Source organism: Macrosteles quadrilineatus, unplaced genomic scaffold (assembly GCF_028750875.1).
Source record: "Macrosteles quadrilineatus isolate MER2022 unplaced genomic scaffold, UCM_ALF_1.0 Scaffold_4__1_contigs__length_99947679, whole genome shotgun sequence".
In the NCBI taxonomy this organism is placed as follows: Eukaryota; Metazoa; Arthropoda; class Insecta; order Hemiptera; family Cicadellidae; genus Macrosteles; species Macrosteles quadrilineatus.
Window position 1 is genome coordinate 76,350,191 of NW_026542597.1, and position 12,199 is coordinate 76,362,389.

The 12,199-nt window shown below is 33.5% G+C and overlaps 1 protein-coding gene across 1 annotated transcript; it reads left to right on the plus strand.

Annotated features, from left to right (window-relative positions):
- Positions 1 to 630: 630 nt before the first annotated feature.
- LOC128993644 (polycystic kidney disease 2-like 2 protein) lies at positions 631 to 10,599 on the plus strand. Its single transcript, XM_054417691.1, has 8 exons — positions 631 to 727; positions 1,584 to 1,820; positions 2,323 to 2,412; positions 3,381 to 3,533; positions 4,142 to 4,359; positions 5,285 to 5,388; positions 8,728 to 8,767; positions 10,435 to 10,599. Exons 2-8 carry the CDS (start codon positions 1,584 to 1,586, stop codon positions 10,544 to 10,546), a joined length of 954 nt encoding a protein of 317 aa, XP_054273666.1. The 5' UTR covers positions 631 to 727; the 3' UTR covers positions 10,547 to 10,599.
- The last annotated feature ends 1,600 nt before the right edge of the window (positions 10,600 to 12,199 follow it).

The window sequence follows — 12,199 nt, forward strand, 5'->3', positions numbered from 1 at the left end:
TATAAATTGACTACCACTTACCATAGTCATGGTATGTATGTATTTTGTATTTACCATCCAGTTAGTTAAAGTATAAGTGTAATATATGTTTCAATGGTGTTATTAGACATATTTTAATTAACTTTATATTTATTATTTGACTTAACAAGAATTAGTGTTGATGAAACAGATACATTTTAAGTTGTGTTATTAAAAAACCATTGATTTTTTCTATCATGTTTAAGAATTTGTTTGAAGGAGTAGGATGTGCAACACAAGTGAAGACAAAATATTTTACTAAGTAAAATGTTGTCTATTGTTTGTCTTTTATACTAAGTAGTCACCACAAGTGTGGCATCTTCAGGGTACGCTACATTTTTACAACTGTGCATAGGCTACAAGTGTTTGTGATTATTTTTTGTGTCACTAACACTAAGATAAATGTTTTTGTTTCTAAAGGTCATTTACACCAATCCTTCATAAAGTACGCCATGTACTATGTAAATTATCTGTTAACAGGCTGCTATTTGAAATACCCCCTTCGGGTGGTGTCTTACCCTCTGCCATGATCACCACAAAGAAACTGCTTCGCTACAACGATGGGTCAGACTACGTTATTCTGGCTTGTGAGATTGTCTGTATGATATTTGTGGTTTTCTACACGGTACAAAAAATATTGGAAATAAAGACTCTCCGGCTGAAATTGTTCAAGTCGTTCTGGAATTACATTGACGTGATAGTGCTGATAGTAAGTCAGTTGCGATAAGTTTACATTATTAGTTCAGTTATTCAATAAGATATTTTAGTTTTGCTGTCGGCTTGGACATTCTATTAGCATTTGTTTAACGTTGTTGTAAGGGAACAGTACAATCATAAGGTTATTTATCATCTAACATCAACCTATTGTTAAATGTCATAGTTGATTGATAACCAAATGGAAATGACAATAATTGACATTTGGTTCTAGAATCAACTCTGCTTGGGATCAAATCAGCAACCTTCAGATTTGAATGCTTTATTCTGAAGGCAATCACTGACCACATGGTTGCTCATATAATTAAATGGGTCATTAACAATGTCTCAATCGTTCATTCTGTCACTAGTTCTGTTCACTAGTCACTAACGTTAAATCTAGCAGTAGACATTATACCTATATGGATCAGCTATGGTATTACTGTATTATTACACAGAGCGACAGAGCTAAAGTTATTGGCGACTAACTGGATTTGAGCCTGGGACCTCAGAGAGCTAGAGACCAAGTACCCTGCTCTACCAACAGAGCATCTTGTTCCAGATACTGTAATGTTACCAGTAGATAGTGCTAAATGATTTGTTCAAATATTCCTTTTTTTTCTTTTTGTTTGCCTTTTACATTTAACAATTCTAAACTGTTGTTTTCAGCTACTGTGTTTCCTGTGGCTGCTGAGTTTTGTGACAAACATAGTCTTGTTCTAGGTACCAGTACCCAAATCTTGTCTTGTTCTAGATACCGGTACCCAAAAGATGACGGGAATTCTAGGGAACCTGAAATGCTGTGAACTCATCAGATGTAAAAAAATCTGTAATTACACACTAGCGAATCAAAGTTAACATTTTGTTTACAGATGAGCTACTTTACATTCATTTTCAATGTATCACTTTACATCAACATGAATAAACTACTCCCAATACTGAAGGACCCAAGCTATGAGGACAAGTACATTTCCTTCGACACTCCTTTGTACCTCCACATCCTTTTCAGTCGATCATTCGCTGTTCTCATTGCATTTGCTTTCTTGAGACTTCTGAAATATTTCAACATTGTACATTCTATCTACCGTCTTCATAGTACAGTACATAGGGTGAGTATAAATTCAAATTTTTTACATAAATATAATTATAAATCAGTTCCTTTACTTTTCAAATTGCATTGTCCCCATGGCCTTTAGCTTTAAACTACCTTTTTTGTAGACTATATTAACTGAGTATAACGTGAACCGCTGCAGTTTTGTAAGTGCATAGCCATAAATGGGGGTTATTCAAAAAGGACCAGTCCCAAAAGTAGCGGTTTGCCGTGGAGGTTTGTAAATTCTGCCGCTTGCACTTAGGAACCGCTGGCGGCGAGCGGTTCCTATATGCATTGGGTCGCATGTATTGCAGCGGCTTGCCGCGTGAAACATTGTTACAGCGGTCGGCCACAGTCCACTGCTACTGTGAATAAAAGGGCCCTTAGCATAAATTCTTTTTTCTGTAAAATTGAAAGGAATTTTTGATTGGTTTAAAATATTTTAGTTAGCATTCTGGAATTAAATATTAGATAATTTATTGAATACAGTTTGCAATATTATTAAATGTTGATTTCAGGCTCTGCCAGACATAATGAGCTATTTCATTATATTTTTCTACCTCTATTTCGTTTTTGCTTTTGTTGGATTGTTCTTATTTGGCAGTAAGGTGAGTTTAAACTTTACTATTTTTATGTTTAGTTTAAATTAAACTACTGTCCCTGTTGCTTGAATTCGAGCAATTGTTAAGTATTACAGGTGTGCTACTTTAAAATGAATAACAGTCATAATTTCTGATGACTTTAAAAGATTTGACTCAAAGATTATGGAAATACTCAAGATGTACATAACAGATTGATATAATCAACATTTCTTGTAAATATCTTATAATTTTTCATAAGCTGATCTTGTTTTTTAATGTTTTCTACAAATAGCCTAACTCATAGCCACATTAGGTTGCCCATAATAACGATTATAAATTAAAAAAAAAAATATTTCTATTCTCCTTGGTGGTATTCTATGACTTTCCTATGTTTCCATAGTTTGAAATCGGCTCTTTCAAAGATTACCAAGAAATGAAGCACAGTGTTAATTGAGTTTTCTTTTTGGTAAATCAATTTATCCTGGCTCTCTCGCTTTTTTCCATTGTAATATTTACGCCAACCCATATTTAAATAGTAAATATTTCATTTCAACCAAGTGAGTAAATGTTTGTAGCAAACTGTTAAATTAGCAAACTTATTGCCTGTTTACAATTAACATATTTTCTTCTTTTCACTCTTAATTTCTGACAACAGCTGGAGTTTCATGAACATTTTTCTTTCCCATGTTAATCTTATAGAGATATACGAAACTTTAAAGGGCCCCAGGGCCTCGCTCTCTAATTGTTTCCCTAAAAAGAAAGTTTCCTGCACAACTACACAATTAATACGCTTTTTCCAATGACACCAAAAACATGTCAATCGGTTCAGTAGTTTTGGAGGAGTAATTGTCACAAAAATCCTGCTTGCGTATTAAATAAGTATAGATTATTATGTATTCAACATTTTTTATTTACTTACTTTTTAAGCACATCATCATTTGACTATGATTTTATCATCTGTGAATGAATTCCTGATCACATACTTTTCTACTTAGTTGGAGGACTTCAAGACATTTCTGCTGGCCCTGTTTGCTCTGATGAGGTACTCCATCGCAGACTTCAAATTCGACGCTCTAGAACAGGCTGACCCAATTTTGGGACCGATCTTCTTTTTCACTTACATATTCTTCATGGTCTTCATAGTTGCAGTAAGCATTGTTCAGAAACAATCGCTTTTATTCATTGATTGTTCAGTAAGCATTGTAAAATTCATACAGAACTTGGAAACCTAAAATGTAAGAACTTATGTTTTTGAAATTCTTTAAGAATGTACTGTAATATTCTTTCTTGTTACAACCTCAGAGCCAGACGCTTTTTCAAACTAAAAATGTCAGGTGTCAGGCCAAAAAAGAATCTTTAAAAAGGCATACCTAAATTTAAAAAAAAATCTATGTAGCGGTAACATCTGTGTATACCGAATTATTCTCGGAAAACAAGTTGTGGTTTGGTTTTTTACATGGCTTTGACTAAACTGGCATGTATGCAGTGTGGTAAAATATAGAAAGTACACAGGTAGCTCTAAGCATTCAAAGTCCGAATGAAATAAATATTTATTAGTTTTATGTCGAGACTTATCGTGGGGGACCGGCTAGAATAGAAGATGAAAATTGAAGCTACTGTTCTCAGATTTGATCTAGCTCTCTTGTCTGCGAAGGGAACAAAATGGAGACCTTAATATAAAGACAACCCTCGTTACAATATTTTTAAACAACCGTTTTAACAAAACAAAAATGTAACTCACATATTTGATCTGCAGAGCATGTTTCTGGCCATCTTGGTGCCTCATTACAAAGAAGTTCTGAGTGAAGTGAGTATCGGAGGAGCTAAAACGTTCATCTCAGACATGATGCTGATCTGGCTGATGCAGCTTCTGGGTAAACTGGAATGTTCTTGGCTGCTGTCTCAGATAGAGCGAGAAGTCTACGAGGAGAAGGTCCACTCGCCTTCAGAACACGTTCGGTATTACTTGGCACAGTAAGTACTGTAGTGTCAACTATACAATCTCAACTGGCAACAGATTAGGCAAAAAGGACAGATTATGTGGAAAATTCAATTGCTGCCTGATCAATCCAAAAACTGGTATGAGTCATAGTATTCCATGTACCTATTTTAAGTAGCAAAATGACTCAAATATATATGGTTAATCTATTAGGTTAATGTGATGTTAGTCTACACGTCTAAATTAGCAAAACATGTATATTGTAGTAGTAGATTTTGCAACAATCGTGTAAAGTTAGTGTTAACAACACGAGTAGAAAACTTCTAGGAGTGTTCTTAAGACTATTTATGCGAGCTACATACACCACTTTACCTACGACCGTTTTTTACTTACTAACAATCACTACTCATAACTTCTAAAAGAGGTTGTGTTTTCACATACTTTTGCATTTCACATACTCACCACTCATCAACAACTACTAAATTTGTCTTAACAGCTGATTAGTTGAAGTTCGAAGCATTACAATTCTACTTCTTATCTCTCAATCCTTGAACCTCATTGGTCTGTTACTTGTGTTGTTATGTAAAACAATGCTGTTAAGTAAGTAAACAAAGCTGTTGTTAAGTGAATCTTTTCAACTGAACTGAACTGAAATGGCTAGTTTAAAAAACGGTAAACATGGTTTAAGGTAAACACTTTTTGGTGGCAGTGGCAAAAAGGTATCATACGCAGCTCACCCAGGAAGGTGTTACGGTACTCAGATGGAATCCTGCACTCAACAAGCTTTGCGAGGAAACTGTCATACCATGAAAACCTATTGCCCGGCCTCGTCGCGTAATATACTATTTTTGTCATGCAGCAATTATATCCATCACAATAATTAAAAAATAAACAAGTCAAAACACCATTAGTTTAGCAGTAAAACTTGACAACTTTCTAACTACTCTAGTTTGATTCCAGAGCAGGATACTCGGAGTTGGAAATTGAGCTGTTTTTCAAGAAGTATGACATTACCGACATGAAAATAGATGCTATGGATCCAACTAGAACGAACTTCAGGAAAGGCAAGTCGATTAATTAATTGTTGTTGTGTTGGTCATGGTAAGTTTGTGTTGTTGCGGACATTATCCATTAATGATTGGTGAAATTGTAGCTGAGCTTTCAGAAAGGTGGGTGAAGAGAAGAGCATGAGATACATAGTTGAAGGTTAATAATGTGTTTGGAAGCTTCAGAAAGGGATTAATAGGACAGCCTCTGCTCAGATGAAGAGTAGGGAGACAGGGAGGCTATCTGAGATTGACATGCTTGTGCCTCTGGGTCTAGGAGGATTAAACATTAAGGAGAGGACACGCTGTAGTTTCGTTGAAGCCAGCGTACTGGTGGGGTGGGGGGAGGCAGCGCTACTCTCCCGCACCCCTCTCACACTGCGTTGTATGCGTTGATGGAAGATTTGGCAACAGAAATATCAATTATCTATTTAAAAATTAGACTTCATCATGCTACGAAAATTAAAAATTTAAATTCTAACCGTAATATTAGAAACCTATTAAGAGGAAAGTCATATTTATGAACCAATAGTACGTTCAAAGGTGAGTAATTTACACAAGGATGACTTGCTTTTTAGAATTCGTTGTCCTTGTTTTTATTTTTTGTCATACTTATATTGTGTATTATTTATAATACTCTAACCAGAGCACGGGACTCCAGTTCCTGGGGTCCCGGGTTCAAATCCCGCCATACCACCAATGGCTTGTACTGTTCATAAATTAAAACTCAAATCATGAGTAGTACTGTATGTGTATTTGAACATTTTCTTAAAGAGAAATAAAATAAGTTTTAATCCTTTAAAAGAATGATAAACGCACTTTGGCGGTCAGAAGACGCGATAATTGTTGAACATTTACACTTTTTACTTGAAGTTTCTTTGGGCAAACAGATCAAATATAGTTCAATATGATATTAAAAAATCAAGAACTTGATTGCCAAGAAATTGTTTTACTTTTTATGTTTGTAATTTAATTGTAACAGCTGTTGGTGTAAAAAAAGTTAGAGCGGCTTTGCATTTTTTCTTAACTTTGGCTATTTAAAATCACCTGCCTAGCACATAAATGCCTTAAAACTAGTAAAAATGATATTAACAAATCGATAAAACTATAAAAAATGCAAATTTAAAATGTATTTCACCACCCGAATTAAATTTTTCATTTTAACCTATAATTAGTAAGATTGTTTTATAAACTGAAAAAATAAAAAAAATACTTTATTGTAATTATTTTTCTAAATACCACTTTTAAATATAGGTAAATATATATTTTTTATTTCGAGAAACTATTAAGGAACACGAATAAATTGTTAGTTTGTATAGATACATCATATTTTTTTCAAAAACGTAATTAAAGTAATCATGTTCAAAGTCCAGGCCAATTCTTTCAACTTTGATCTTCAATAATAAATAATAAATAATAGTTTTTATAGGAATTATTGACACCGTTCGATAGGAAATTTAATTTACTTTAAGAATGCCATCGGTGAATAACACAGGTGTTTTAGTTTAGCGGCAATTTTAATTCGAAACAGCGCGTGTCGCGTTTTTCTCTATCTCTCCCATGTTATAGCCGAGGCTTTTTGCCACTCTACGGCTCCGCGTGCCCCTATAGTGTTCTGCTAAAGCTGGCTTCACCGCAACATGTGTATTCCTATTCGCGTGCCCTCTCCTTAATGTTTAATCCTCCTAGCTCTGGGTAGGGACTTTCCGATACTAGCTTGCAGCCGATATTTGGTATTGACCTATTTACCACAAATATATTCAATATATAAAAGTATCGATACCGTCAGTACAGAACCAAATAGTATAAAAAAAAAACAGTTTAAACTGTAAGTGAATTCCCATAAGTAGAATTTTATTTTGCTTATTTATTTTTTCATTTTTTCATCTTCTGTCCCGTTCAAAGACTCTTGGGTTGCTGAATACATCAAGCAACATTTTTGTCACACAAAGAATAATCATTGCTCTCTATAGGCCTACAGTCGGGACCACGTAAGTTTGCAGTTGAGGGAGGAGCCTATTTACCATATGGTTTTGAATGAACCAATGAGAACCAGCTGCGGTGCTGCCAAATCTAATAATACCAGCTGAGTTGAAAATATTGCTTAGTAGTATATTTTAATTAGTGTTGTCAATGGGCGATATGGCAACGTTGCACTAGCCTGGTCTTGTGATTGGCTGCCACCAACTGCAAACTTACGTGGTCCCGACTCTAAGTTCAAAATCGGCAACCATAAAACTGTTTACAATAATTAAACTCATTTAAGTAAGTTTGTAAGAAAATCCATTTAGTTTTATGAAAAAAAAAATTGGTTTAGTGATTAAGAATTATTATTGTAATACTAACTTATTAGGTTTTGTAACTTAAAGAAGTATTGATATGAATTCATAAAATGGTCTAATTTTTTTTACAATATTAACTCAGATAAAGGAACAACAAACAATAAACAATCTGTAATAACACACGTAACGCAAGACTTGGAAACAAAACAAGACGACGGTATGCTAGGACTCCTAACCTGGGAAAAATGAATGAAATCATAAAGAGAGATTAATTGTAATATTGTTCCATTGTTTAGGAAAGATTATTACCAATTAAGCTTGTCCAAACTGAACAAAATTTATGCTATAGTGATAAAAATGACAGTAAAAATGGTAATTAAATACTTATCCCTTATAAATTTTACTAACAGCCGTTTAAACTAGGACATGCTTTATTAATTCGATACCGATACTCCAACATTTCTTTCGCTACCGCAATACCGATACCGATACTCAGAATATTAAAAGGAAAATATTGATACCTACTGTCCTGTACTCACGAGCACGTGGGAGCGAGAAGAACACAATCACAACATCACGCTATGGTATAGTGCCGCCCTATGGCCCTTCAGCAGTGCAACGGCCTAAACTTTCCCTTACGCCTGCATCCCTCGCTCCCACACTCGTGAGTACACAACAGTAGTATCGGAACTATCGGGACATCCCTACCACCGAACGATAAGATCGCCAACTCCAGAACAATCCTTTAAACAAGTCTATCCAGTTTTAAATTCCATTAATACATATGGGGACACTATATTTTTTGTATTAACATTTCATGCAATTCAATAACAGTAAATTAAAGAATTATTGGACTTGTTGCCCCAAAAAATTGTGAATCACTTATGATATTCATCTCCTTATATGGACAATGATAATGACTTCTTCCTCATATATTCCATTAAATAAAAACATTTAAGAACCGCTGAATTCATAATACTATAAGCCTACTAATCATAATACCTTCAGGCCATTACTCTTAATTTGCTAGATTTAAAGCAAATTTAAGATTTAACTTCAGCTTCATTATTTCCAGGAGAAAGGGAGGCCCCTCCACCACTGTCTCAAAAAGATATGTAAGTATTATTGAGTGCTAAAGTTCAAAACACTTTCTTCTTTAGGTATAGAATTAAAATATATACGCTACATGAGGTTGAAATCCTCCGCAATTTCCAAACCGATTTTATCCATTGACGCCTCATTGGAAAGAGCGTGTGGCATAGATTTGCAAACTGACCTTACCTTTTTTTTAAATCCCTTGGGCTATGCCTCAGTGGCTTTGAAGGTTCCCATGTTATCCTTATGAAGAACACAATTGTTTACATTTTGATCAGCTGTATAATTTAATTGCTGTTATTTATTTTTCAATTCAACAAAACGCATTGGGTACATTTACTGATTTTGTTGAAATTAAATATTTACTACTTAAATTTACATTCGTACATATTACAATGTAAAAAATCGAGAAAGCCAGGGCAATTTGATATATTTTACCAAAAAAGAAAAATGAATTGACAGGGTAGGCTACTGTATTTCTTGAGCAATCATTGAAAGAACCGATTTTTTAACCATGGAAACGTAGGAGTCATAGAACGCCACCAAGTAGAAGAAATAGAGACTTTAAAAAAACTATTTACTATCGTGGTCATCCTATATAGTGAAGAACACATACAATATGAAGATTTCCACAAACAATGAACAAGGATGTTAGCCAAAGTGTTACTATTTTCATTTATTTTGTATGAATCACGGACTTAACAGTTAACTTTATGATGATTGGCAAAGGAAAACACTCTAAGGCTGAATTAAACTGCTACGGCAAGGACATTAAATATATGTTAAATGTTTTCATAAAAGTCAAGTGATTTTAAAATAATATGACGACATCCAAGACACCTTAATAAAACTTTCACTGAAGGTTTTGCATTATTCACATTTAAGGGAAACAAAAAACCATCTGAACAACATTAGGCCTTTCAGTTCTGCATTTTTTCAGGCAAATATAACTTACGTTTTAACAGTAACTAGCCAAATTAATGCCAATTGAAGCAAATAAAATTGTGACAGAGAGGTTATTCTGAAAATCAGGCAGTTGATAAGTAATGTTAACAAAATATTATTATCGCTATAAAGAAAGTTACTGAAATTTGTAAACATACTGGCGACAACAGGTAGCACTATGCAGACTACATTATCATTGACGAAGATCAACATGGACAACCTAATGCGGCTATAAGTGGGAAAGATTTGTAGAATACACTAAAACACCAGATCAGCTATTGAAAAATGATAAAATATTTACAAGAAATGTCGATTATATGGAACTGTTAGGTACGTAATCTATGAGATGAGTCTTTTAAACTCATCGGAAATTATGACTTTTATTCGTTTTTAAATAAGCTATTTGTTTTTAAATACTGTAACTACTTTACGTCTTTGCAATTGCTCAATTTCGAGCAACATGTACACTAGTGATACTTATTCTTGTAGCCGACAGGTTAGGTTCCATTTTTTCAACAAGGCTCTAGTCCTGTAGTGTTTGTTTAGCATTAGTTCAGTTAGGCCTAGATGTTGCAGCATTAAGACTTCCTTCCATTGGTGATTGGCGGAATTTGAACCCGGGACCTCTAGGACAAAAGTCCCACGCTTTACTTTCCATATTATTAATAGGTACTTATTTATATCTCTTAAAGTGAATAAGTATGTTTGCTTTTAAACAAACAACCTGTGGTTTTGTTCACAGATTGCGCTACATTTTGATTAATAAGCTTGACTATTTGGAAGGCCAATACGGAGAAGCTAGCAAACTCCTCGACAAGTTTCTACAAAAACTTGATAGTGTTAATGTTAAATAGAGATCATCATCTTTAATTGTAATATTATAGACTTTAAATACAACTTTATTATTTAGCATATGAATGAAAATCATATTTTTTGTTTTAGCTTAGTTCAAACTTTTCAAGTTGCCATTTTAACTATCTTGTAAATAATATTGTCATCACATATATATATTACACACACATATATATTTATCACATATTGGCTTCACATAGTTGCGGCACTTGGAAAATGTAAACTTTTAAAAGAGAAAATTTTAATTTAATGTTTAAGAGATAGTAAGTAGTTTATTTATTACTAGAGGCTTAAGTGACTCTTTTCAAAACAAGTTCGACTACAATTGAAAAATGAGCAAAGGGTCAAAAAGACACTTTTGGCCTATGTGAAGAACTATATTTTTCGTTTTACTTCACTAATATAAATTAAATTAAATAAGATTGTTTAATTTATTTTCTTGTATAAATTAAACAAAATGTTTTTTATCTTTTTTTTTTTAGAGAATTTCCTTATAGGGAAGTAGTTATTACCGTAGGTCTCATGGTAAGACCTAGGCCCGGGACCGATTTACTTTTTCATTTTGATGTCCCCAGAGGCCCAAAACACCATTTGTTCAAATTTTTATATATGTATATAATCTATAGATACAGGGTGTTTCAGAATTCGTGTCGGATATTTTAGGGTATTGTTCCTGGGTAAGAAACAAATCCAAATATCATATTTAAATTGACCGGAAGTCCTTAGTTACTCACACAGTCGCCATTTTTTTCACTTATTAATTATTTTTCTAAAAAATGGTAAGAGATATGAAATTGAAACTTTGCAAAAACATTTAAGAAACCTTTACCTCTAACCTTATACAGTGAGAGTAAACGTTAAAAGTAAGTGTAAAAAGTTGGAGGAACTGACTACGTTGAATAAACAATAACATCTTCAGACAAAATAAAATCAGCTGATTAGTTTGTAAACAAGTACGTTGACTTTCACCACAGCTGATTAAAAATATCAGGGTGTTTAGTGTGAATTTTAAAAACAGTAAATAGGTGTGCAATTTTTAAGCCATCCTAATGATTGATAATTGATAAAAAAAAGACACTTTTGGGGTTATGTAATATTTTATTATTGTTTGGAATAATCTAAAATCGTTTAAAAATAACTTTCAAAGCGGACGCAATCTGTTGCATTGTTGTGGCAGACTTAGGCCGCATGCAGTTCAAATACAGTTCTAATAAATGTTACTACGGCATGCACTACATCTAACCTCCAGCGGTCACGTATTACGAAAGCTGCCATATCTCAGTTAATATTCATCCAATCTTAAAGATTAAGGTGTCAATCAATTTGTAATTAAATTATCTTAAAAAAGTTATTCTTCTACATTGTTTGTAAACCTAACGGTTTTTGAGTAATTTAAGAAACAAAATTTAAAATGGCCGCCATTTTGTTTTATGAATTTTAAAAATGTTCGTAATTTTTTTGGTAGCTTTGCCTAGTTGTCATTAATGTTCTTGCAAAGTTTCAATTTCATATCTTTTACCATTTAAAAAAAAATAATTAATAAGTGAAAAAAACAAAATAGCGGCTGTGTGGGTAACTAAGGACTTCCGGTCAATTTAAATATGATATTTGGATTTGTTTCTTACCCAGGAACAATACCCTAAAATATCCGACAC